General features: G+C 38.6%; 1 protein-coding gene across 3 annotated transcripts in view; it reads left to right on the plus strand.

Moving 5' to 3' along the window:
* Positions 1 to 5,638: 5,638 nt before the first annotated feature.
* dram1 (DNA-damage regulated autophagy modulator 1) overlaps positions 5,639 to 25,486 on the plus strand; it is a 44,974-nt gene continuing 25,126 nt past the window's right edge. For all 3 annotated transcript variants that reach the window (XM_039761705.1, XM_039761708.1, XM_039761707.1), the window contains exon 1: positions 5,639 to 5,855. In XM_039761705.1, the coding sequence (XP_039617639.1) occupies positions 5,725 to 5,855 (131 nt within the window). In that variant the 5' untranslated portion in view covers positions 5,639 to 5,724. The remainder of the gene's footprint in view (positions 5,856 to 25,486) is intronic.

The following is a 25,486-nucleotide window of genomic DNA, read 5'->3' on the forward strand; positions in this document are numbered from 1 at the left end:
CTGTAATGTTTTTGTTTGGGTAATGAAATAAAAAAGAAATGTGTATAAATGAATATTTGAATGTATTCTTTTTTTATTACTCCAACATTGTAATGTTGGCTTTTTTATATGTTCTTGTGTTTCATGACTGGATGTTGCATCTAATATACTATTATGTTCACTCACTGTATCATATTCATTACTGTTGGTATTGTACTAATGTAATTTTTTGAAGAAGACTTGCAAGTGAGAATTTCAATATAAAATACTACATATTGTGGTGGACAGCCGGAGTCCATGTCCGGCTGGGACGCCCCTTCGGTATATGTTCAGGGGGAGCAGCCATGGACTTTGCAATACCTCCCCCTGGATGCTAGATGGCAGCCCCTTTGGTTTCCCGCAGGGCTCCATGGGAATTGGAGTTAGGTGCTGCCCTGTTGGGTCCCACAGGAACCACCAGGAGGTGCTGCAGCTGGGACTCCTGAGCCCTTATGGGCAGTGTATTCACCACACCCGGAAGTGCAGCTGGAAGCTGCAGCAGTCAACCACCTGGAGCACTTCCAGGTGGACAATAAAAGGGGCCAGCAGCCACCACTCAAGTGTGTGTTGGGATTTTTTGTGTGCTTTGGGACTACGTTGTGCCTGTGGGACATGGGGAAGACATGCCCCACAGGTCAAGAAAAAAAAAAAGTTTGTGGTTTATTTTAACATGCCTCCAGTGTGAATCTGTGTTGAGTCAGGCGCCTATATAGCACCTTTGTTACAATATGTACACATAAAGATAAATTTGAAGTTGAACTTGAGGTATTTGTAAGTAAAAGTATACTTTATAAAAATACATTAACTTGACTTTGCCCTTTTTATACAAATTAATCTCTTCTAACTTTCTAGCACATTTTGCATATCATTTTCCCATGCTATGTGGCCAATAATTATTACCTATTCCTCCTCTTCCGCTTATCCGGGGTCGGGTCACGGGGGCAGCAGCTTAAGCAGAGAGGCCCAGACTTCCCTCTCCCCGGCCACTTCTTCCAGCTCTTCGGGAGAATCCCAAAGGCGTTCCCAGGCCAGCCGGAGACATAGTCCCTCCAGCGTGTCCTGGGTCTTCCCTGGGGCCTCCTCCCGGTTGGACGTGCCCGAACACCTCACCAGGGAGGCGTCCAGGAGGCATTCTGATCAGATGCCGAGCCACCTCATCTGACTCCTCTCGATGCGGAGGAGCAGCGGCTCTACGCTGAGCCCCTACTGGATGACTGAGCTTCTCACCCTATCATTAAGGGAAAGCCCAGACACCCTGCGGAGGAAACTCATTTCAGCCGCTTGTATTCGCGATCTTGTTCTTTCGGGCACTACCCATAGCTCATGACCATAGGTGAGGGTAGGAACGTAGATCGACTGATAAATTGAGAGCTTTGCCTTACGGCTCAGCTCCTTTTCACCACGACAGACCGATGCAGAGCCCGCATCACTGCCGAATGCCGCACCGATCCGCCTGTCGATCTCACGTCCATTCTTCCCTCACTTGTGAACAAGACCCAGAGATACTTGAACTCCTCCACTTGGGGCAGGATCTCTCCCCTAACCCTGAGAGGGCACTCCACCCTTTTCCGGCTGAGGACCATGGTCTCGGATTTGGAGGTGCTGATTCTCATCCCAGCCGCTTCACACTCAGCTGCGAACCGATCCAGAGAGCTGAAGATCACGGCCTGATGAAGCAAACAGGACAACATCATCTGCAAAAAGCAGTGACCCAATCCTGAGTCCACCAAACGGACCCCTTCAACACCCTGGCTGCGCCTAGAAATTCTGTCCATAAAAGTTATGAACAGAATGGTGACAAAGGGCAGCCCTGGCGGAGTCCAACTCTCACTGGAAGCGGGCTCGACTTACTGCGGCAATGCGGACCAAGCTCTGACACGGTTGTACAGGGACCGAACAGCTCTTATCAGGGGTCCGGTACCCCATACTCGAGCACCCCCACAGGATTCCCGAGGGACGGTCGAATGCCTTTTTCAAGTCCACAAAACACATGTAGACTGGTTGGGCAAACTCCCATGCACCCTCAGGACTCTGCTAAGGGTGAAGAGCTGGTCCACTGTTCCGACCAGGACGAAAACCACACTGTTCCTCCTGAATCCGAGGTTCGACTATCCGACGGACCCTCCTCTCCAGAACCCCGGAATAGACTTTTCCAGGGAGGCTGAGAGTGTGATCCCTCTATAGTTGGAACACACCCTCCGGTCCCCTTTTAAAGAGGGGACCACCACCCCGTCTGCCAATCCAGAGGCACTGTCCCGATGTCCATGCGATGTTGCAGAGACGTGTCAACCAAGACAGTCCTACAACATCCAGAGCCTTAAGGAACTCCAGGCGTATCTCATCCACCCCGGGGCCCTGCCACCAAGGAGTTTTTTGACCACCTCGGTGACTTCAGTCCCAGAGATGGGAGAGCCCACCTCAGAGTCCCCAGGCTCTGCTTCCTCATTGGAAGGCATGTTAGTGGGATTGAGGAGGTCTTCGAAGTACTCCCCCCACCGACCCACAATGTCCACCATATACGGTGTTGACACTGCACTGCTTCCCCCTCCTGAGACACCGGACGGTGGACCAGAATCTCCTCGAAGCCGTCCGAAAGTCGTTCTCCATGGCCTCTCCAAACTCCTCCCATGCCCGAGTTTTGCCTCAGCAACAACGAAGCCGCATTCGCTTGGCCTGCGGTACCTATCAGATGCCTCCAGAGACCCACAAGACAAAAAGGTCCTATAGGACTCCTCCTTCAGCTTGACGGCATCCCTCACCGCCAGTGTCCACCAATGGGTTCGGGGATTGCCACCACAGCAGGCACCGACCACCTTACGGCCACAGCTCCGGTCAGCCACCTCAACAATAGAGGCACGGAACATGGCCCATTCGGACTCAATGTCCCCCACCTCCCTCGGGACGTGGTCGAAGTTCTGCGAAGGTGGGAGTTGAAGCTACTTCTGACAGGGGACTTTGCCAGCCGTTCCCAGCAGACCCTCACAACACGTTTGGGCCTACCAGGCCTGACCGCATCTTCCCCACCATCGAAGCCAACTCACCACCAAGTGGTGATCAGTTGACAGCTCCGCCCCTCTCTTCACCCGAGTATCCAAGACATATGGCCGCAAGTCCGACGACACGACCACAAAGTCGATCATCGAACTGAGGCCTAGGGTGTCCTGGTGCCAAGTGCACATATGAACACCCTTATGCTTGAACATGGTGTTCGTTATGGACAATCCGTGACGAGCACAGAAGTCCAATAACAAAACACCGCTCAGGTTCAGATCGGGGCCATTCCTCCCAAATATTACCTATTTAGTTTCTGAAATTTATCTCATTTATCTTTTTTGTAAAGATAAAATACCACATTATTTGCCAAATTGTTTGTTTTTCTCAGTCTCTTTTCCTTTATCTGAAATTGCAAATATGTATTAGCCCTCTGAAACGGTATACTCAGGTAAGTGCATTAAACAATTATACATTTAATAGAACTGAAAGTACAGCATATTATATGCTGGCAGAATGTGATTTATCATTTGCCACAGGTTTTTATGCTAATTTTGTAATCTGTGATTATCTCCCGAGGCCCCACTCTTGGCAATTCTTCCTCTACTATTACCTTTGCAGCTGGCATTCTCCCCTCAGCAGTTTCAGTTAACACTACCCTACATTTTAGTCTCAGTTCCCGGCAAACTGCAACTTTCATATAACATTGACTTATGCACTTGCCATTTGCTATTTCCTGATTGACATAATTTTGTCTTTCTTAATTTTATGTGCAGTAAGAGTTGTGCTATATTAGTGTCTTTTCCCTTATCAATTACTGACTAAATTTACCATATTGAAAGACAATTTTAAGGGAAAGAATTTATCATGAAGGCACAGAAGGGAATGGAGGATCAAAGTGAGGTGGGCCTTATCGGCATAGTCATTGCTTCATCAGTGCAGACATAAGATTCCTTTCTACCATTTGGAGATTGTAGTTTTAATTGTTCAACATTAGGACAAGAATCATGCCAATGAAAGTCAAAGAAGCCATTATCAGGGAGAAAAACAAGAATAAAACCATTTGAGATATTGTTAAAACCTTAGGATTACCTAAGTGAACTGCCTAGAATCAAGAAGAAATAACAAACTGGTGAGCTCAGTAACCTCAAAGGTACTGGGAGGCCAAGGTAGATGACCACTGCTGATGACAGAAGAATCCTCAGTATGGTAAAGAAAAAGCCCTAAACTCCAGTCCGACAGATCAGAAATGGTCTTCAGGAGGCAGATGTGTATATGTCAAAGACTTCTATCTGCAGACGACTTCCTGAACAGAAATACAGAAGCCACACTGCAAGATGCAAACCACTAGTTAGCTGAAAAAGGGTAGCCAGATTACTGTTTGTGAAAAAGTACTTAAAAGAATCTGCAGAATTCTGAAAAAGGGTCTTGTGGGCAGACAAGACAAAAAATTAACCTGTATCAGAGTGATGGAAAAAGCAAAGTGTGGAGGCATAAATGAACTGTCCATGATCCAAAGAATACTACCTCATCTTTTAAACATAGTGATGGGTGTGTTAAGGCCTGCATGTATGGCTGCCACAGGTAGTGGCACACTTATCTTCATTGATGATGTAAGTGCTAAAGGCAACTGCATAATGAATTCTAAGGTGTACAGAAATCGTCTCATCTGCTGAAGTCTCAGTATATATCTAAAAACACACTGAACGGTGCTTCGTCCAACAACAAGATAATGATCCCAAACATATGCTAAGGTATTACAGATGTTTTTCAAAGCTAAAAAAGGAAAATTCTTGAAGGGTCAAGCCTGTGAACCGATTTAAATCCATTTGAGCCTGCCTTCCTTATGATGAAGACAAAACTTAAGGAGACAAGCTCCTGTAACAAGCAGGAGCTGAAGATTGCTGCATTACAGGTTTGCCACAGCTATGTCCCAAACATCATTGTGCCCTGAAATGAGGGGACCATGTATAAAAATTGTTGTCATTTCTACATGATGTGACTAAAATATATGCAAATACCCTTAAATGAAAGTCTGCAATTTGCACTTTTAATCATTCATCTGAATTGTTTGATTTGGAATTTTAAACTGTGGAACAGAGAAATGTGTCTTTGTCCCACATTATTGAGGGAATTATCTATCTATCTATCTATCTATCTATCTATCTATCTATCTATCTATCTATCTATCTATCTATCTATCTATCTATCTATCTGTGTGTGTCCGTGAGTCTTCTGTTGGGATTTTTATTGTCATCTGTTCTGATGAGACGAATTTATTTGTGTTAAACACACATGACGATAAACCCGACGTAACTTGGCTTGTTATCTCTGAAAATTGTACAAATTAACAAAATTACGCAAAATGATCATTTGTAAATCTCGTTAAGTAAATATGTGGTAGATAAAGATGTAATGTTACTTTGTAACGTTATGCATAGTTAGATTTTTTTTTACATAAATACATATTGCTCAATTTATTGGATTAAAATAAGTGGCAATGGAAAGTCTGCACTGCCTGTGTTAGGAAGAGGTATTTAAAATAAGAAGTGTCGCTGGAGTTCACAAGTTAGTGTCGCGCGTGCACGTCTGAACTTGAATTCAATGGCGGGTTCACGAGTCCGTGCGCGTCTCTCGGTTACCCGCTTGACTAGACCGCACTGTTGCAACTGTCTGACGGACTTGAAGGCAGAGAGCTCAAGCTGTAGCAGGAAGATGTTGTGGTTCATGGAGGGAATGTGCTTTCTCCCTGTGTCTCTTGTCATTGTGTCGTCGTTTTCTTTTATTGTCTGCTATGCCATTGCAACTCTGGAGCGTCACGTCGACCCTGTGTTCCCGTACATCAGGTAAGCTGCTCTCATCCCAACAGCGGAGGCTTTGGTGGCATTGGGACCTGTCTGGGCTACCTTTCAGCGGATTTGTTTAAATGCCTCTAATGTCTTTTTCTAACCACTATTGCTGGTCAATATGAAAATAATTTTGATACCAACTAACAAGCATGTAGTATTTGACTTTTATTTTACCACTTGAGTGGCGGTAGACCAGGAAGCCAGCGAAGTTTCTGGATTACTAACAAGTTTGTGAGGGCACTTTTTCATTGTAACCTGACTAGAAATTGTTGAAATGTTTTACCTCTAAAACACACAATTTAAGTGCACTGAAACAGTGTTATACAGTATTGACAAAAGTTCAAATGCTAACTTCAGTGTGGACAAGTGGCCGAGGAGAATAACTGCAAGGCTACTACGTTAAATCCACTGGTGTCTCAGACCGCTACCCTCCACAAAATCGCCAGCTAAATCAAAAGTTTGGTGCTGTTAGTATTGTCCAATAAGTGAAAAAGCAGCTTACTTGTCTATATTATCAACAATCAATTAAATGAGCGAATTATCAGTGGTAACGCTGTTTTTTGTTATTACTTTTAGGTTGATGGTTGGTAGTTTTACATGTGAACTATACTAATAAGGCAAACAAATGTTTTTTTACTAATAGCACTTTTATAATTTCAATCATATAAACACATTTAACAGCAGTTTTGAAATCAGAATGTCAATTTAATTGCAACTTTACATTATTCTAGTATGAATGAGTATGAGATTCCCCATAAGTGTGCCCTGAGATAGACAGGGACCTCCACCAGGGTTACTTTCTGTCTTACACCTAGTGCAGCTGGCATAAGCTACAGCCACATGACCAGGGCTAAGAAAGTTATATAATGGATGGATGGATGAGCCGTATACAAAAACTGTTTACATAGTTACACTACTAGAGCAGGGCATAATGGTTGGCAGTGCTGCTTCACAGTTTCATCAGCCTGTGTTAGGATCGCACACTTGTCTTTGTCTGAGTGGAGTTTGCTCATTCGTCATGCGTCTGTTTGGATTTTCCCTTCTACACTTCAAGACGTTCTGAACAGGTTTTATATTGGCCCCCAAAGTTTTGTGAAGTTTTAGCCCTGTGATGGACTGTTTCTTGCTTTGTGCCTATCTATTGTTGCCTGGATATGCAGGTTTAAGAAAATATGTATTTACATATGTACACCTGAATCACTAGGCACATTGACATGCATCTCAATAACTCCGTTACGGCAATTGGTCCCAGAGAAACTTAATTAACAGAGGTAGATATCTCTGTGAACAACCTAATAATGTGGCAATGTAAATAAACCCTTAACATGGTCACTGTGAAGGATTTTGTAGTCTGTGCATGTGTCAGGCTGCACATGTATTTGTTTCACACACACTTTCAGCGGCCACAGGTAGAAGCACCCTCAAAATAAATTTCCCAATGCAAATACTTGGACAATTATATTATCCCTTCTGGCTGAAATGATCTCAGTATTTCAGAAATTGCTTAATTTATGTTGATGAGCTGAACATAGAGTTCTAAACTCAGCAACACAATCTAGAGAACAGTAGGGTGATATGTTAAAAGTGACATGAGTTATGTAGCTTATCTTGTTGAAGTAAAAATACCTGTGTTATTATTATTCCTGAAGCACTGGGTGTAAGGTAAGAAGCCCATGTACCAAGTCTTATGTAGAGCTCAGTCCTATAGCCAAGCAGAAAAGAACATGCTGTTTGCAATCCGGTAATAGAAACTTATAAATAAAGCATCAATTTGACTAAACATATTTCTAAAACACAAGAAAATGTTCACAGGCATCATGCTTATTTTCAAATTCACAGTGGCTGATGATGACAGTGAAATTTTTTTTTTGACCATTTAATGACTGTGGTGTGTTTTGCCAAAGGAGAACTCCAGAAGACTACTTGCCTATATAAAAACGGATACTTAAGAAACCATATTTCTGCCTTAACTGGGTTATTCATCTTAATAGTCCATTGTAAAGTGCATTTGCACACACACACACACACACACACGCACACACACTCAGTCATATTTAGACTAGAGTTACCTAGTTCTGTATGTATGTCTTTGGGACATGGGATAAAAAGTACAATGCCTGGATAATACCTGCACAGATAAGGATGAATGTGCATTATTTATTTATAGTGACTGGGCCAGAATTTAGATGCAGTCAAGTAGCTATGATACAGAGGAGCCAACCACTACACCAGTGTGATGCCCTCCCATCCATACTTAAATTTAAAATGTAATTATTTTTGTAATGTCTAAATATATAACTTCATGTTACAAGGTGATATGAGAGGTTTCAATTGTAGGCTGGTAAGTAAAGACATTGACAGTAAATAATATAATTTTACATAAGTTTACATTGGACCCAGAACTATTCTGGTAATCATCTGTTGTCTGTTAGACATAGTGAGAAGTACTGATTAGAAATACACGGTAAAATATGTCTGAATATAAAGTATCCTTTTGTTCTGAGCTTCCCTTCTGTATTATCTGAGCTTCCACAAATAGAGAATGGCACAAATCCAGTGACAAAAAGAAGAGTTAAAAGGGGACTACTATCAGTGGCAATATTATCTTCACTTCTGGGTCTGATGGAGAGTGCTGCTGAACACTAAATGTACTGTGGAACCACATGACCACAGGAGACAGTCTCCTTCTGTCTCTGGCTTATTTTGGCCAAGAAAAGGAATAAGAACCATCCCTGGCAGTATGTACTTCAACCCATATTGTTCATCTATGATAGCCTCCTTGCTGGAAAGGGGATCACAAGCTGCTTTAGTTGGGATGTCCATCCATCCAAGCAGCCAAACATTATGATGGCCTCCTATCCAGGTAAGGAAACACTGTCCACCCTAGCCTGGTTGCCAGTGCATCCATGTTTTCCATCATATTGGTTTGGCGGTTATTCATTTTTAAGTAACATTAGTATGTGACGCACAACATTTGCTCAGTGACTAAATACTGTATTTCAACAAATAATCCTGATTTTATTATGAATGCACTCATTATTTATTTTTTGTAGAACTTTTGGTCATGTTTCTTATAGAGGTTTGGTGCATATAGGGCTTTTGAAGCATGAGGAATCAAGTTTTGAGGTTTGTGCTTATTTAAAGTTACAGAAAGTATTTTGCTCTGATTCCAATGCCATTTTGTTTTCATATAGACCATTTTTTGAGTCATGTTTTTAAGATGCAGTGCCTGGTGTCCAAGGTGTAGTATCTAACGTCACAATTTCTGATACCATTGACATCATGAGTTAAAAGATCTCCAGTGACAACCTTTTCTAATCCAAGATTGTGGATGACACAACTCTTTGCTTCAAAATTCTTTCTGAAAGTTTGATTGTTTTTTGTTTTGATTTTTTTTTACTATAATTCTTGACCTTCATTTTTGTTTAAAATTTTGGCCTTGACAATGATTATTTTGACTTTCCAGTTTTTGACTCTATTTTGTTCTCATATTTCTCTTCTTCTGGTCCATGTCCTTTAATTTTTGCTAGAAATTCATCTCTAGCTAAACTCATTTTGAAGAACAAAACCCTAATGTATGATCTAAGCTAAATCTGTCAAATGAATTGGGTCAAGCATAAAATTGACCAAATTTTTAACAGAGTATTTTGAAAAAACAGGCAATGCTATGTAAAATGTTCAGTAACTGGTTAGAAGACATCATGGCAGAAACCTCCATTTATGTAAAACGTGCAAACATGAACATAAACTATGGAGCTTGCACTGATCCCCCAACAGGCTCCATTTACATTAAGCCCACACCTTTTCTTATCCTTGCTCTCTCTTTCTGTCATCAGTTTTTTTGAAGGTGGCTAAATTCTTTGATTGGTGGTGCAGAATTTTCACTTTTTCTTCAATTTATTATATTATTTTTGTCTCTGGGTTTGATTTTTGCCGTTTCACCTGATGCTACTGGGGATTTCCCTTGTGAATTAGGCACATTCAGTCATAAATGGATGGATGGATGGAATATTATTTGTTACAAAAATTGCCCTGGCTGGTAGTCACTTTTGCAAGTCAAGAATGAGATTAGGCAGTCAACTCTGCTTTTAGACTGTGAAGCCACTTGTGATTTGTAGCAAAATCAAAGTAAACCTTTTAGTGGGAACATTTGCATAGAGGCTTCATAGCTTTTATACAATATTTTTATTAAGGTTGTGTTTTTCGGCCAAAGTGAAATATGTGTAGTGTGGCAAATAGAACCATTCCTATTTAATAAAAGTGTTTGCTTTGCACAAACATCATAGTATCTTTTGGCTAATTGCTGATGGTTAGATATAATCAATTATCCTATTTAATGTAAAATATCTACTCTTGTCAAATAATAAAAGATAGTACTTTTAGGGATAAATCATTTTGTAAAATGCTTAGTTTAAATAATTTGTTTATGAGAAAAACAAAAGCCTAAAATACAGTTTTCTGAAAAGCCTTATCCCGGAACAAGTAGTACTGTAGTGGAGAAAATTTTAATCAAAAATTGTTTTTACAAAATAAATTTTATTCAAAAAACTGAACCGTACAAATTAATAAAGTAAGAAGAATATTGTACTGTTTCAAGGCAAAAAATTAATAAAAGACAATCGTTTCTACTCATTTATGTTTCAAATGACAATAAGCTGTGAGTGGTAACTTTCTTAATGTTTAATTAGCAAAATACTTTCCAATACACAAAGCTAAGAAATTAAGTTGAATGAATGAATTAGAAATGATAACAAGATGCTGAAGATCACTGTCCATTATTGTTCCAATCATGAAACATAATCTTTGCATTCTTCCTCTGAATGAAATTAACCTACATTTTAATAGGTTTATAGGGTCATTATTTCCCTGTGTACAGTGTATCATTTTTTTAAATGTCCCTCTTTACCTGTGTTTAGTCTACAATAGAGATGACATTAGCTGTTTTATATGTCATGTTCATACCAAAATAACATTTGCAAGTACTTGTTTTAAACTTACACAGTCGCCTTACTGCTGCTTTGAAAATAAATCAGCAAACATTAAGTTTTTGGATCTTGTTGAAGTTTTACAGACAATAGGGCACCTATCAATGCAAATAAAACAAGATGAAAACAGTGAAAACACACAAGGTGCATATCTAAAAAGTATGTGAAAGGCTGAAATGCAATCATCAATTGTAAAATCATCGATGAATAACATAATTACTGTAGCTAGTGCCAGTTCTGCTACCGGGATGATTGTGGATGGGCCTGCAAAGATAAGCAGTAACAAGTATATGATTACTTACATTAGATGTTCTGAAAACAAAACAGACTTTTTACATGTGGATTCTACAAGAATGGCTAAGTTTACTTGATTACACCACTGTTGTTTGTCTCATCAAACATTGTGAAATGTACCTGAATAAGACAACATAAGTGGTTAAATAAACCTAAATAATCTGGAATAATTAAATATCAAGAAAACAGAAGAGTTGCTGATGCACGTTAAGCAATGCAAAAGAGCTGTCTTGCATCAATGCCTGGTTTGAAGAGGTATTTGAGGTTTTCAAGTTCATGTATGTTTGTATCTATTAATATAGCATGGGGTGTTCTAAAATTCATGCTAAAAGCCCTCACACTACCCAAGTCAAAATAAAAAAGATACTTGTTGCTGAATGGTGGAGACTCTCCAATGTAAAAAAAAGTTTAGGTTTTGATTCTTGGAGTGTTGGGATATCAGGCCTACTAAGAAAAGTTTTTATTTTCTGCAATTGATTTTTAAATTCTAACTAAACAATGTTGCATGCCAGTTTCTAAATGCCTTAATTATTTAATTTTGTTTAGCAACTCTTGATCTCTCTGTTGTATTAATCTCAGTGAAAACATTTTTAATTTGTAGTAGTATTTTAACTTCAGTCCATATTGGTAATTATTTATAATATGAATCACATGGTTTTGGGAAAAGTATTGCAACATTTTGATTGTAGATAAAATGTTATATTTGGGCTGTAGTGCAAGTTGTTATTTATAAAAATATGATATTATGTAATTCCTCATAAAGTCATTAGATTAAGTCTGTGAATTCTTTAAGTATTATTGTCTGTGGCTTCCATTTAGATAGATAGATAGATGTGAAAGGCACTATATGATAGATAGATAGATAGATAGATAGATAGATAGATAGATAGATAGATAGATAGATAGATAGATAGATAGATAGATACTTTATTAATTCCAAGGGGAAATTCACAGTCATATATGCACAAGTAAAATATTAAATGTACCTAGCATACAATTAAAGGACTATCTAGAATTCAGCATTATTCAATGAAGAAGTGTATTTTTGAGAATATATATTTAGCACAGTCTTCTGCAAGGAGCAGAGAGAGGAATAAGATACTGAGGGCAGATTACTACAGATTATTATAGCTTCAATATTATAATGCATAATTGTCTAGAAAAGAGAAAATGATTAGTTAATATGTAACTAATTATTAACTAACTGTGACACACTGGACAAATAAAAATACAACCTTGAGCGTGGATATAACATTTTGTATGTGTCAGGTATTTTATGAGCCGTTAAATAGTCTTATCATACAAAAGTAAACAGAAAAAGATCTCATTTGAGAATGGGATATATTTATGTTTGACTTAAGAATCTGTCAAGTATTGTTGGCTAGTATGAGTGTACTATCTAGAAAGAGGTACAAATAGGCATGATTTCACCATTTTTCCAGTTTAGAGCATGGAGGACTTAGTTTGATTTTTCACTTACAGTAACGTAGTACGGCCTTTGGAATCTGCAGTCAATGGGAATGCTGTAAAAGGAACTGGTTCAACTTTTTTTTAAAGTCATAATTTTGGAACATCTGTCCTGTCTATACCTTCATTCTAAAGTGGTACTTCCTTGTTAATAGCTCCTGCAAAAACAGTCTTCTTTTAAACTATTGAGTTGTATAAGTGTTTAATTTTGTTTTAATTTGTGGTTAAACCATTTAATTGAGTGAATAAGTATATTCCATACTTTGCTTTTAGTATCATCAATATGGATTATTTTAGGTAACACCAGGGCAAAATATTAGAAGATACTCCTCTGCCTAAAGTAAAATCAACCTGTAAGGGTCATTATTGAAATAGAGATCCTTTTTTTACCTTTATGCCATACACATAATGACTGCAATCACCTGGTTTTGCACTGCTTTCTCAATGCAGCTTGACTCAAAAGACAAGAGTTGTGATCCCAACCTTCTCAGCCCATCATGCCTTGTGCTTAGATATAACCAATAACAATGCAAATGAGTGGAGGCTGAATAGAATTCATAAAGCACATCATTACAGTTAAATAAAGTACTACCTGCCCAGTGGAGAAGTCATATTTTGTGTGTCTGTGTTTATTTGTATGTTGTGATGTTGTTCTTGAACCTAGGTAGGAATTCTTTGCATAACAGCTTCATCTAGGACTACAAGTTTTCTAACATCGATTTTGTCAACATTTGCTTGAAAATCTTTGAAAATTTAAACGGTATCGTTTTACTTTGCATGCACAAATATTCAAGCAGATGTATAGATACAGATAAAGTTATGGATGTACAGTAGATATAGTTAATTACAGGTCATTTAACCAACAATAATGTGTTTTGTAAAAGTACACATAATTTACAGATGTGAGGGCTAGAAATTTGTGTTTGAAATCCAGACTAGTCACTATATGTTGGAGTGTGCATGATTTCTTCATGTCTGTGTGGGTTTTTTTCAGGTACACGTTGTGCATCTGAGAAAGGTACCGTGTTAAGTGAATTCAGACATTATACTGGCTCTAGGTGAGGATGTATTTTTGCATGAGTGTATATTATTGTACACTGCACTTTTGGACACAGTGCTTTTGATATATCCTCCAACTCCAAAAGTGCTGAACTGGATTGTGTTCCAAAGTTGATGTAACAAATAAAAAAATCACTACATACAGGGTGTCCATAAAGTCCATGTGCAATTTAAAATAGTTGTAACTTTGCAAGTATATTTGATAGAAGGAATCTGTAAAAAGGATTAGAAAGAAGAAACATTTGCATTTTTTATTGTTCTTGTTAATTTTCAACATGTCCACCATCATTATTACTAATATAAAGGTTAATATAATTCTGTAGTTCTTGGAAAACATTTTCAAGCTGATTTTCAGCAATACCAGCAATCACATTAGTTATCCTAGCTTGCAAGTCTTCTAAAGGTTGAATTGAGGTTTGGTTGAATAAACATTAGTTTTCACATGACCCCATAAAAAGAAATCCAATGGAGTCAAATCTGGCAAATGTGGAGGCCAAGAAAAATGTCCAAAAAATCCATTTGTTAAGGAATTTCTCATGTAGAAACTGTCTAACATGCAAAGCAAAGTAACAAGGAGCACCATCTTGTTAAAACAGTGTATTCTCTATCAGTCCTAATTGTTCAATTTGAGGAATAAAGTAATTTTGCAGCATTTTTAAATAGCTATCACCATTGACAACACGGCCTTCAAAAAAGAATGGCCCTATGACTCGATTTTTTCCCCAAAGCACACCACACATTAACTTTGGGAGAATCTCTTTCATGTTCAACAGAGTCATGTGAATTTTTAGTTCCCCAAATACAGCAAAAATAAAACTTCTAAGGACAAAAAAAAAACTAGATAGATCAAGCTTTCTAATCCTTTTTATGAATTCTTTCTATCACATATACTTACAAAGTTACTATTTTAAATTGCACACGGACTTTATGGACACCCTGTATACAAAAATCTGTGGTGTAAAGAATGAGAGCAAAATCAAGCTTCTAAATGAACCAGGTGAACAGTTAATCTGCTGATATGTGCCTGATATAAATACATTGGTTAAAAACAAAGGGGCACATAACAATAAGTTGAAAATGTATGAGTACTTAGAAAGTTGTAGGAATGAACTTAAAGAGATTTTAAAGAAATAATGTACTATATATAAGGGGTATAGGCAGCGCTGCTGCCTCACAGTTAGGACACCCGGGTTCGCTTCCCGGGTCCTCCGTGCGTGTAGTTTGCAAGTTCTCCCCGTGTCTGTGTGGGTTTCCTCTATGTACTCCAGTTTCCTCCCATTTGCACTGGCGATTCTAAATTGTCCCTAGTGTGTGCTTGGTGTGTGTGTGCCCTGCGGTGAGCCCTGGGTTTGTTTCCTGCCTTGTGCCCTGTGTTGGCTGGGATTGGCTCCAGCAGACCCCCGTGACCCTGTAGTTAGGATATAGCGGGTTGGATAATGGATGGATGTAGCTATAATTTTTAATGATTACTTATCACTTGATATTTCAAAACGTTTTGCCCAGAGAAATAGGCATGCAGCTTAAGATTAACTGACAAGCCACTTCAGCTGGAAGGCTGTTCTTCTTCTTCTTCTTTTGGCTGCTCCCGTCATGGGTTGCAACAGCGGATCATCTTTTTCCATATCTCACTCCTAAACTATTACACTTCCAAACTTAACAGTGTGCAATAGTTATTGGTATTGATTTCTTAAATAAGTCAGCAATTCAGCAATTCTCATTTACTTCCAGTAAGACTGATGCATAGCTTTTTCTTTCACTAAATGATGTCATGAATGATTACTGTAAGAAATATGCCCTTTGCTCAGCAATAAAGTGATGGCAGTCTAAAGTCAATCTCTAACCATCTAATTGGAATCATTTGTAACTACTGTCAGGTTTATTTGTACATTATAAACCTTGAAGATGCAGATACAAAACACAAGTGAATGTTTTATTTGTTTGTGGATCTTAAATATAAACACAAAGTTAAACTAGTGGGATTGGTGAGAAATTATAGCCTGTAGATTTACATAAGAAAAGTTGATGTCCATGAGTGATAACCTAAATTACTGAATTAAATCATTTCAAATGATTGCAAATTATTTGAAATGCTTCTCATGGGTCTATATAACTATAATGTTGTTTATTTTATATTTATAACTACTGAAATTTAAAGTGTTTAAAGGCAGCAGAAAAAAATAAAATCTCTGAAAAGCCAATGCAGGACCTCCTGAAGAGTAGTAAAGATTTGAAATGCTCTTCAACTGCCAAGTGTGAAGATCGGATATGGACATGGGAATGCAGTGTTCAGAATCATCAGACATACAAAACTACTATATTGCTAATACAATTTCATCTTCTATGTTATTTTGTGACTCAGAGTAGGTTACATAATCTAACTAGCTCTAACTGTAAAAAAAACATATAGGCAAATAATTATATCCTGATTATGTAAGTTGAATTTGGTTAATGTCATTATTATAAGGTTCTGGAGGGTGGAAAATCCAATATTGTACTTATTTTTCATTTATCTCTTCATTTTGACGTTAAACTGCATCCATCCCTGCAAGCGGTCCTCCAACTTGCAGGGAAATCATGGGGGTTGGTGGCAGGATTGGCACTCCAGCCACCGTAAAAAAACTTCACACAGCTCCAAGACGACAGAAAGGACTCCTTTTTGCTCTCCACGGGAGTAGCTCTGCTGCAGCCGCCCATAGGAAGCCTGTTTACATCCTGAGGGCTTTCCCCCATCCCCAGAAGAGTCGAAAGCATTGGAGAGCCAATGGGGTCAGGTCTGTTGGGGATCAGAACTGGTGTGGTGCTGAGGCGTCACCCGCTGCACGGCAGCACTTGGGTCCCAATTTGAGGCGGTCCATACGGGTAGGTGCATGGAACGTCTTGTCTCTCCCTCTCTACTGTCGGAGGAGCTGCGTAAACTCCGAATTTCAGTGGCAGCACTTTCTGAGGTGCACAGACCAGGGACTGGCCAGATCTCTGTAGGTGGATACACCTTTTATTGGTCTGGTTGCTCTGATGGCTGTCAGAATCGGGGAGCAGCTGTTGCTGTAGCAGATTGGCTTCTTCCGATGGTGTCCGATGTCACTCCTTTCAACGTCACTCCCTGGGTGCCTTGTCTGTTGTCTCAGTGTATGCTCCGACTGCGGTGAGTGATGTCTCGGCGAGGGAGACATTTTATCCACAGCTTCGCTCGGTGGTTGATGGGTACCTACGAGGTGACATTCCTCTGGTCATGGGTGACTTCAGTGAAGCCGCTGGCACTGACACGGCTGGCTATGAGGATTGTCTCGGTCCCCATGGGTCTGGTGACCGTGGTGAAAATGGCTCCATGTTCCTTGACTTTGCAAAAGGTCAGGGGCTGCGAATCACTGGATCCTGGTTCCAGCACCCAGAACCACATTGTTGGACTTGGTACTCCAATACTGGTGGTGGGTGAAGGAGATCGATCACATCCTCATGGGCAGACGCTGGAGGCTCTTACAAAACTGCAGGGTCTACAGAAGTGCCCAGTTTGTGAATTCTGACCACAGACTTGTTGTTGCTACTCTTAGGGTGCAGCTTAGGTCCAGTAGTTACCACCTACTAGGAAAATGAGCCTGAACTTGGCCAGACTCCAAGACCAGGCTGTTTCTAATGAGTTTGCATACAGTTTGTGTGAGGAACTTGCAGATTTGGGTGCGACTGCTGATCCTAATGTGATGTGGGAGACCTTCAGTTACAAGACCCTGAAGGTTGCTGAGGGTTGTGTTGGTGTTACCGGTGTTCCCAGAAGGAGGTGTTTCATCTCTCAGGGCACCCTGGATGTCATCGAGATGAGTCGCAGCGCACGGCTCACTGGCAACTCTGGTCTGTACCGGGAACTGAGAAGAACGCCTGCAAGGGCTCTGAGGGCAGATAAAGAGGCGTTTGTTAGAGGGATCTGTGAGCAAGTGATACACCATCTGTGGTCTAGCGACCCACGTCCTGCTTACAGAGGAATAAAAGCATTACACAGGATCTCTGTCCCCTGTAAGATCCTTGCTAGGGTCATCCTCAATAGGATCCTTGATCACTTCCTCACCGAAAAGCGACCAGAACAGTTTGGTTTCATGGCCTTTAATGACCTCTTGGGCACAGCCATCATCAGTGTGTCTGTTTGCGGAGAGAGTATCAACCTTGTCAAGAGGTTTACTTACCTTGGCAGTTAAAACCTCATTCTTAATGTATTTCTCCAACCAAAATGAGAAAACCACTATAAGAAGCCTTAATTGCTGTCAGTTCATCATATATTGTATAGATATTTTCTTGCATCCTATTTTTCCTTGACTAAGACATTTCCTAATTTTTACATATTCACATTCATTTTCATGTAATATTTATCTGCTCTAGTAATCACTGCATTCAAGAGTCTGAAAACAAGTCTTGGCCACTTCCTAATCCAATTAAGTTCTAACATTCTTCATCACCTGAGAATGGTCCAAAACTGAAATCTTGGATCCTTTCTCACAGCCACTTTCACAAAATCTATTGTATGAAGAAAATAACAAGGAACTTCTGTCATTCTACTGGTCACCCTTATTTTCTTAACATGTTTGTTTGAAAGTTTAGTCTTTGTTCAAAATGCGTAACAGATGTTCCTTATATAATTTTAATATTCATTTGTACAAATCTAATATTACAGACTGGCTGTACCCCGTCACTTTGCCTGTGTAGTACTGAAACAGGACAAACTTTAAAAATCAAAATCCATTAAGTAGTTCTCTGGTGAAAAGTGTACAGACATACAGATCAAACGTTGGATTTTTCATATTACAGATATTGTTTTGCTCTTTCCCCAGCTTTTCTCCAACCTTAATATTGTAAATTCTAGTAGTGACAAACAGTAACATATATTTTGACCTGATATTTCTTGAGAATGCAAGCATAAATCTATTATATATATAACTTTTTTTTTTGCATATAGTAGCTTGCTATGTAGCCTGATTTGGCTCCTTTGTGCTATTCAGAGCAAACCCTTTTATGAGTTCTGTGGCAATAAATATCTTTAACTGCTGGGTCATTTCTCATCATTTTCTTTTAATAACTTTTACAATTACCTATTTATTCTTTTCCTGTTCTCTTTTCTTTGAGTTTTCATTTTATTTCTTCCATACCCGTATAATCTGCTCTTGTTTCAAACTCTGTTTTTTATCACTAATGCATTTTGTTTTTGTGTGTCTATTCCTTCATACAATACATAACATCTTTTTGACTTTTTTCTCAAATAATTTTTAATTACTGCATTTTTCTTTCCACTGACTGTCAAGTGACTTCTCAGTTCATTGTATAATAAAACCTACTTCCTTTTATTGAGTTTATCATTTGTGTTTCCCTTTTCTCTTTCCCAGACCACCACCTATGCTATTCAGTTTTTATTCTGAGCATGTTCTTGTATATTGCTCACATGTTGACTTTTTCAGCATTACAGTGCATCTATCTGTTCTTTCCTATTTATCCAACTACATTCAGTGGGACTCAACAAAACGGGGCCTCATTTTTGTTTGGAAACGCATGTAAAGCTAACAATGATTCATTCATTGTCATTTATGAAAATAACAACTATGATGGTCTGGTGTGATGTCAGTTTATTTGGTCAAAGCATGCAAAGTGAAAAATGGATGTCAGTATTGGATAGGAGTGAGAACATGATCAACAACAACAACAACAACATTTATTTATATAGCACATTTTCATACAAAAAATGTAGCTCAAAGTGCTTTACAAAATGAAGAATAGAAAAATAGAAGACACAATAAAAAATAAACATAAGTCAACATTAATTAACATAGTCGATACATATTCACTCTTTTATCATTTACTGATTGTTTTCAAACATTCTGGTAAGAATGCATCTGGAATTCTAAGTTAAACAAGCAGATTTACAGTGGTGTGAAAAACTATTAGCCCCCTTCCTGATTTCTTATTCTTTTGCATGTTTGTCACATAAAATGTTTCTGATCATCAAACACATTTAACCATTAGTCAAATATAACACAAGTAAACACAAAATGCAGTTTTTAAATGATGGTTTTTATTATTTAGGGAGAAAAAATCCAAACCTACATGGCCCTGTGTGAAAAAGTAATTGCCCCCTGAACCTAATAACTGGTTGGGCCACCCTTAGCAGCAATAACTGCAATCAAGCGTTTGCGATAACTTGCAATGAGTCTTTTACAGCGCTCTGGAGGAATTTTGGCCCATTCATCTTTGCAGAATTGTTGTAATTTTGCTTTATTTGAGGGTTTTCTAGCATGAACCGCCTTTTTAAGGTCATGCCATAGCATCTCAATTGGATTCAGGTCAGGACTTTGACTAAGCCACTCCAAAGTCTTCATTTTGTTTTTCTTCAGTCATTCAGAGGTGGATTTGCTGGTGTGTTTTGGGTCATTGTCCTGTTGCGGCACCCAAGATCGCTTCAGCTCGAGTTGACGAACAGATGGCCGGAAATTCTCCTTCAGGATTTTTTGGTAGACAGTAGAATTCATGGTTCCATCTATCACAGCAAGCCTTCCAGGTCCTGAAGCAGCAAAAAAACCCCAGACCATCACACTACCACCACCATATTTTACTGTTGGTATGATGTTCTTCTTCTGAAATGCTGTGTTCCTTTTACGCCAGATGTAACGGGACATTTGCCTTCCAAAAAGTTCAACTTTTGTCTCATCAGTCCACAAGGTATTTTCCCAAAAGTCTTGGCAATCATTGAGATGTTTCTTAGCAAAATTGAGATGATCCCTAATGTTCTTTTTGCTTAACAGTGGTTTGCGTCTTGGAAATCTGCCATGCAGACCGTTTTTACCCAGTCTCTTTCTTATGGTGGAGTCGTGAACACTGACCTTAATTCAGGCAAGTGAGGCCTGCAGTTCTTTAGACGTTGTCCTGGGGTCTTTTGTGACCTCTCGGATGAGTCGTCTCTGCACTCTTGGGGTAATTTTGGTCGGCCGGCCACTCCTGGGAAGGTTCACCACTGTTCCATGTTTTTGCCATTTGTGGATAATGGCTCTCACTGTGGTTCGCTGGAGTCCCAAAGCTTTAGAAATGGCTTTATAACCTTTACCAGACTGATAGATCTCAATTACTTCTGTTCTCATTTGTTCCTGAATTTCTTTGGATCTTGGCATGATGTCTAGCTTTTGAGGTGCTTTTGGTCTACTTCTCTGTGTCAGGCAGCTCCTATTTAAGTGATTTCTTGATTGAAACAGGTGTGGCAGTAATCAGGCCTGGGGGTGGCTATGGAAATTGAACTCAGGTGTGATACACCACAGTTAGGTTATTTTTTAACAAGGGGGCAATTACTTTTCACACAGGGTCATGTAGGTTTGGATTTTTTTTCTCCTAAATAATAAAAAACATCATTTAAAAACTGCATTTTGTGTTTACTTGTGTTATATTTGACTAATGGTTAAATGTGTTTGATGATCAGAAACATTTTGTGTGACAAACATGCAAAAGAATAAGAAATCAGGAAGGGGACAAATAGTTTTTCACACCACTGTAATACAGTTTCTTAAATTTTTGGTAATACAATGAACTAATTTCACTTCAGCTGAGAGAATGTACATGTAACAATAATGACCCTATAAACCTAATAACCTATATAAACCCATGCAAATGTTGTGGTAAGTGTATTCAGAAATGTGTGGAGCTACCATTAGATAAATAGCACTAATTCAATCATTTTATGAATTCTCACATATATAGTGCTGTCTTCCCTCTCATTGCACGTGAGTAGCACTGCCTCCACAAGGTAAAACTGGACACTGTGCCCCATTCTTGCACTGTAGCACACTACAGTATATTCAGTATTTTACCCGTGAATAAATTGTGTATAGCAAGCAAAAAGAAATACCTGCTAGTAACTGCATGCTGACAAAACTGATATCAGACCTTAAAATGTGGCATGTATCAAAATTCAAAAGTCTATTTTTAGACCTGAACCGAACAATCCAAAATTGCATTTCCAATGACATATTAGAATGAGCGTGTAACAGTCAAGTCTAAATATAGCTAAAATATTCCCAAAATAAATTACAATTACAAATGTATTGCTGTCTTGGAAGATGCTTTACTTCTATGCACTACATAGTTTATTGATCGTTTGCCCAACAGCTAGTGGTACATTAGATACTAAAGGCAGGGTATTTACTATTAATCTGTTACAGCATTACCTTTACTACTTTTATTTATTTATTATTTAGAAGGGACAGTTGGAACTGGAAATTATATGTTAAAGTTTTTTTAACTTGATTTGATTTCAGATTGAATGTTGTTGCCTTATTGGCCCTGGGCGTCAGTGTTAAATCTATATAGATCAGTAATGTCTGCTTGTGTTCTGTACAGTGTTTACAAAGAATTTTGCAGATTTTGTCTATCAATTGCTTTAATGTACTTCACTTCCTCTTTTGATGTTCCGTTGGTTCTCATTGTTTCTGTTTGTGAGAATTCTTTTAGTTATACTCTCTCTATACTCTCTGTGATTTTTGTTCTTGGGAAATAACCAATGTCGTTTTCTCATGTTTTCTTATTTACTGTGTCTTCTTTTGCTGTTTACATAATTTCTCTCTGTTTGCAATGGACTATTTACCAATTTGGAACTCTTTTATAGATAAAAGAAAACTTTACTTCCTTGCAGGTGTCTTCATGTGACAAACACAATACTCACAATCACGACAATATTATAATAGAACATCCTGAAGAAAACAGCATGGTAGACAAGGGACACTGTGTGTAACACAAACAGCGGTCTCAAAGCCTTTAGACAGTAAAAGCACTCATAATGTCTACGCTGTGTAGAGATCCCGGAGTGGAAGGTTTGTGAATGTATGTGAGGCAGGATAGTATCAGTTGTTACCAGCTGTTGCAGATAAAATTCACAAAGATGAAAGGTAAAAGCTGGTTTGTTGAAGTGGATAGGGTATTCTAATACTTATAGAGCATGCAGGTTTTAATGCAGTGACTGAGATGATGTCACTAATATAATGGAGACCATTAGTGGGTAAAGAAAATGAAGCAGACAAAGAAGGAGCACAAATTTTTTTTAACAGTAATATAAAAAAAAGTCTGTCTATAAACACAAGAAACATGGTATGCCTTTTGATTGTGAACTTTGAGTGTAGATAGTGAACTTCATTAAAAACAAAAACTTTACTGCCAGTTTCATACCAATAATTTATTTTATTTTAGAACAGATAAAAGCATATCACTAAATTAAGGGATATTAAAACTTGATTCAACATTAAAATAATTATTGGTGCTTTTAGATTACAATTTAAATGTGTAAAGCAATGTACAGTTAGGTCCATAAATATTTGGACAGAGAAAACTTTTTTCTAATTTTGGTTCTGTACATTACCACAGTGAATTTTAAATGAAACAACTCAGATGCAGTTGAAGTGCAGACTTTCAACTTTAATTCAGTGGGTTGAACAAAAAGATTACATACAAATGTGAGGCAACTAAAGCATTTTTTAACACAGCCCCTTAAGAGTGGTGTTCACCACTTTCCAACGCACTGGTGAGGCCTCATCTGTTGTACTGTGTGCAGTTTTGGTCTCCAGACTACAAAAAGAAGATAACAGCATTAGAAAACATCCAAAGAAGAGAGACTAGGCTCATTCCAGGGCTACAGGGGATGAGTTATGAGGAAAGATTTAAAAAGCTGAGCCTTTTCATTTTAAGCAAAAGAAGATTAAGAGGTGGCATGATTGAAGTGTTTAAAATTATGAAGAGACTTAGTACAGTGGATTGAGACTGTTACTTTAAAATGAGCTCATCAAGAACATGGGGACAGAGTTGGAAACGTAAGGGTAAATTTCGCACAAACAGTTGGATATTTTTCTTTACATAGACACTTGGAATAAGCTACCAAGTTGTGTGGTAGACTGTAAGACTTTAGGAACTTTCAAAACTAGACTTGATTTTTTTTTAAAGAATTAAATGGATAGGACTAGCAAGCTTTGTTGGACTGAATGGCCCATTCTCATCTAGATTGTTCTAATGTTCTAATCCAATGGCAAAGTCAAAAAAAAGAAAGCAAAAAGGTTAAAATTCCAGAAATCACAAAAACCACAGAAATAATCACAATAAAACACTCGCCTATTCCTGAGTACATTCGAAGGAACTGCGGTTTGACTCCAACTTTAGTGGGCTGAGGGTATCCCTTGTAGTAATGGGCAGGTGGCCCCACAAAACACAAGTAATGTAACTGAGACATACAAACACAAAATCAAATATATTTAATAATGCAAATAAACAGAACTTAAATTAAAACAAAAAAAGTTAAAACAGAACAAAGAAGACATTAAACAAATTCTAGCCATGGGAGGAACCCTGGCAGAATTTTATTTCTGTTTCCTCCCCAGAATAATGATGGGTGAACATGCCAGTTTCTGCCTGTTAAAGATAAATATCATTTCTTTTTTGACATTCACAGTAAAATGGTCCTTATTGCACAAATTTACCAAACAGTCCACTTGATTTAAATAATGGCTTTCATCTTCTCCAGATATGCATCATATCAGCATGGTATCATCAGCATGCTAGAAAATGGAACTCTTTATGGACTCTTTATTTAGCATTGAAATTCTGAAGTGAAATGCTGCTTGCTTTCTGGTTGGGGCAAGAAAGTATGACTCTGTTTCTTCAATATTAGCTTCTTTATACTCGCTGCCTGTCACTTTTCGAATTGATTTTAAAATCTTTTTGCTAGTTTTTAAATCTTTACATGGTCTTGCTCCTGCCTATTTATCTGAACTGTGTGTTTTACACCAGCCATCCAGAGTGCTTAGATCTTCTGGTCAGTTGTCTCTTGTTGTCCCTCGTACCAAATGTAAAACTAAGGAGGACAGAGCTTTTGGAGCTGCTGCTCCTCGCCTGTGGAACTCTTTACCTCATCACATAAAGGAGTCGTCTAAGATTGAACTGTTCAAAACAAGATTAAAGACTCATTTCTATTCACTTGCATTCTGTGACCTTCAGTAATACTTATGGTTTTCCTCATTGTGATTATATAACATTTACTTCTATTTATTATTTACTAGCGAAGTACTGCCTTAAAATTTTTATTAAGAACAAAAGTAAACCTTTTTAAACTGATGGAAAATATACCAATAATTATTTGTTAAGGATCACTTTGTCTGCCACATTGTGAGTTCGGCCCTCCGGTTGTAATATGACCAAGCTGTGCGCTGATCTTACTTTTGAGCATGCAACGTACAGTTGGCCATGTGAACAGTAATCTTGTCTCAAATCTCACAGCTTGGATTGCTGCTGTCATAATCGATTTCGAGTTTAATGGTTTGTTTCAATTACGACAATATTTGCAGGACTTGTTGAAGTGACATTCGGCATCTGTCAAACGTTGTAAGTATATAACCGGTTTCATCGATAACTTCACATCCAGCTTTTGAGAGTTGAAACATTCATAAACATTAAAGTGTCCACTACTCAAATCGTCACCTGTCAATCTGAGATGTTTAAGAAGCATTGGCGGTTGTCCAAAGGTGTAAAATATTTGGCCATTTCGGTACACTTGAAAGCAACAACCGAACAATTCAGCGGCAGCCATCAACTCACATGCAGATGCATAGGTGAAGGACTTAAGCATTTCACTCTTATAGTGCTCCTGTGTAGTATAATTATCTCCTGTACCGTCATCAGTCCACACCTTGAACCTGTCCCAGTCATTCAATACATAAGACACAATGTTCCTCCGGATATCAAGAGTGAGCCTGATATGGCCGTGCAATATGTAACAGAGAGAATGGAAAATGCTGGTGCCATCTCCGGGCATGGAAACCGCTCGGTAAG

This window comes from Polypterus senegalus, chromosome 8, assembly GCF_016835505.1.
Source record: "Polypterus senegalus isolate Bchr_013 chromosome 8, ASM1683550v1, whole genome shotgun sequence".
Lineage (NCBI taxonomy): Eukaryota > Metazoa > Chordata > Cladistia > Polypteriformes > Polypteridae > Polypterus > Polypterus senegalus.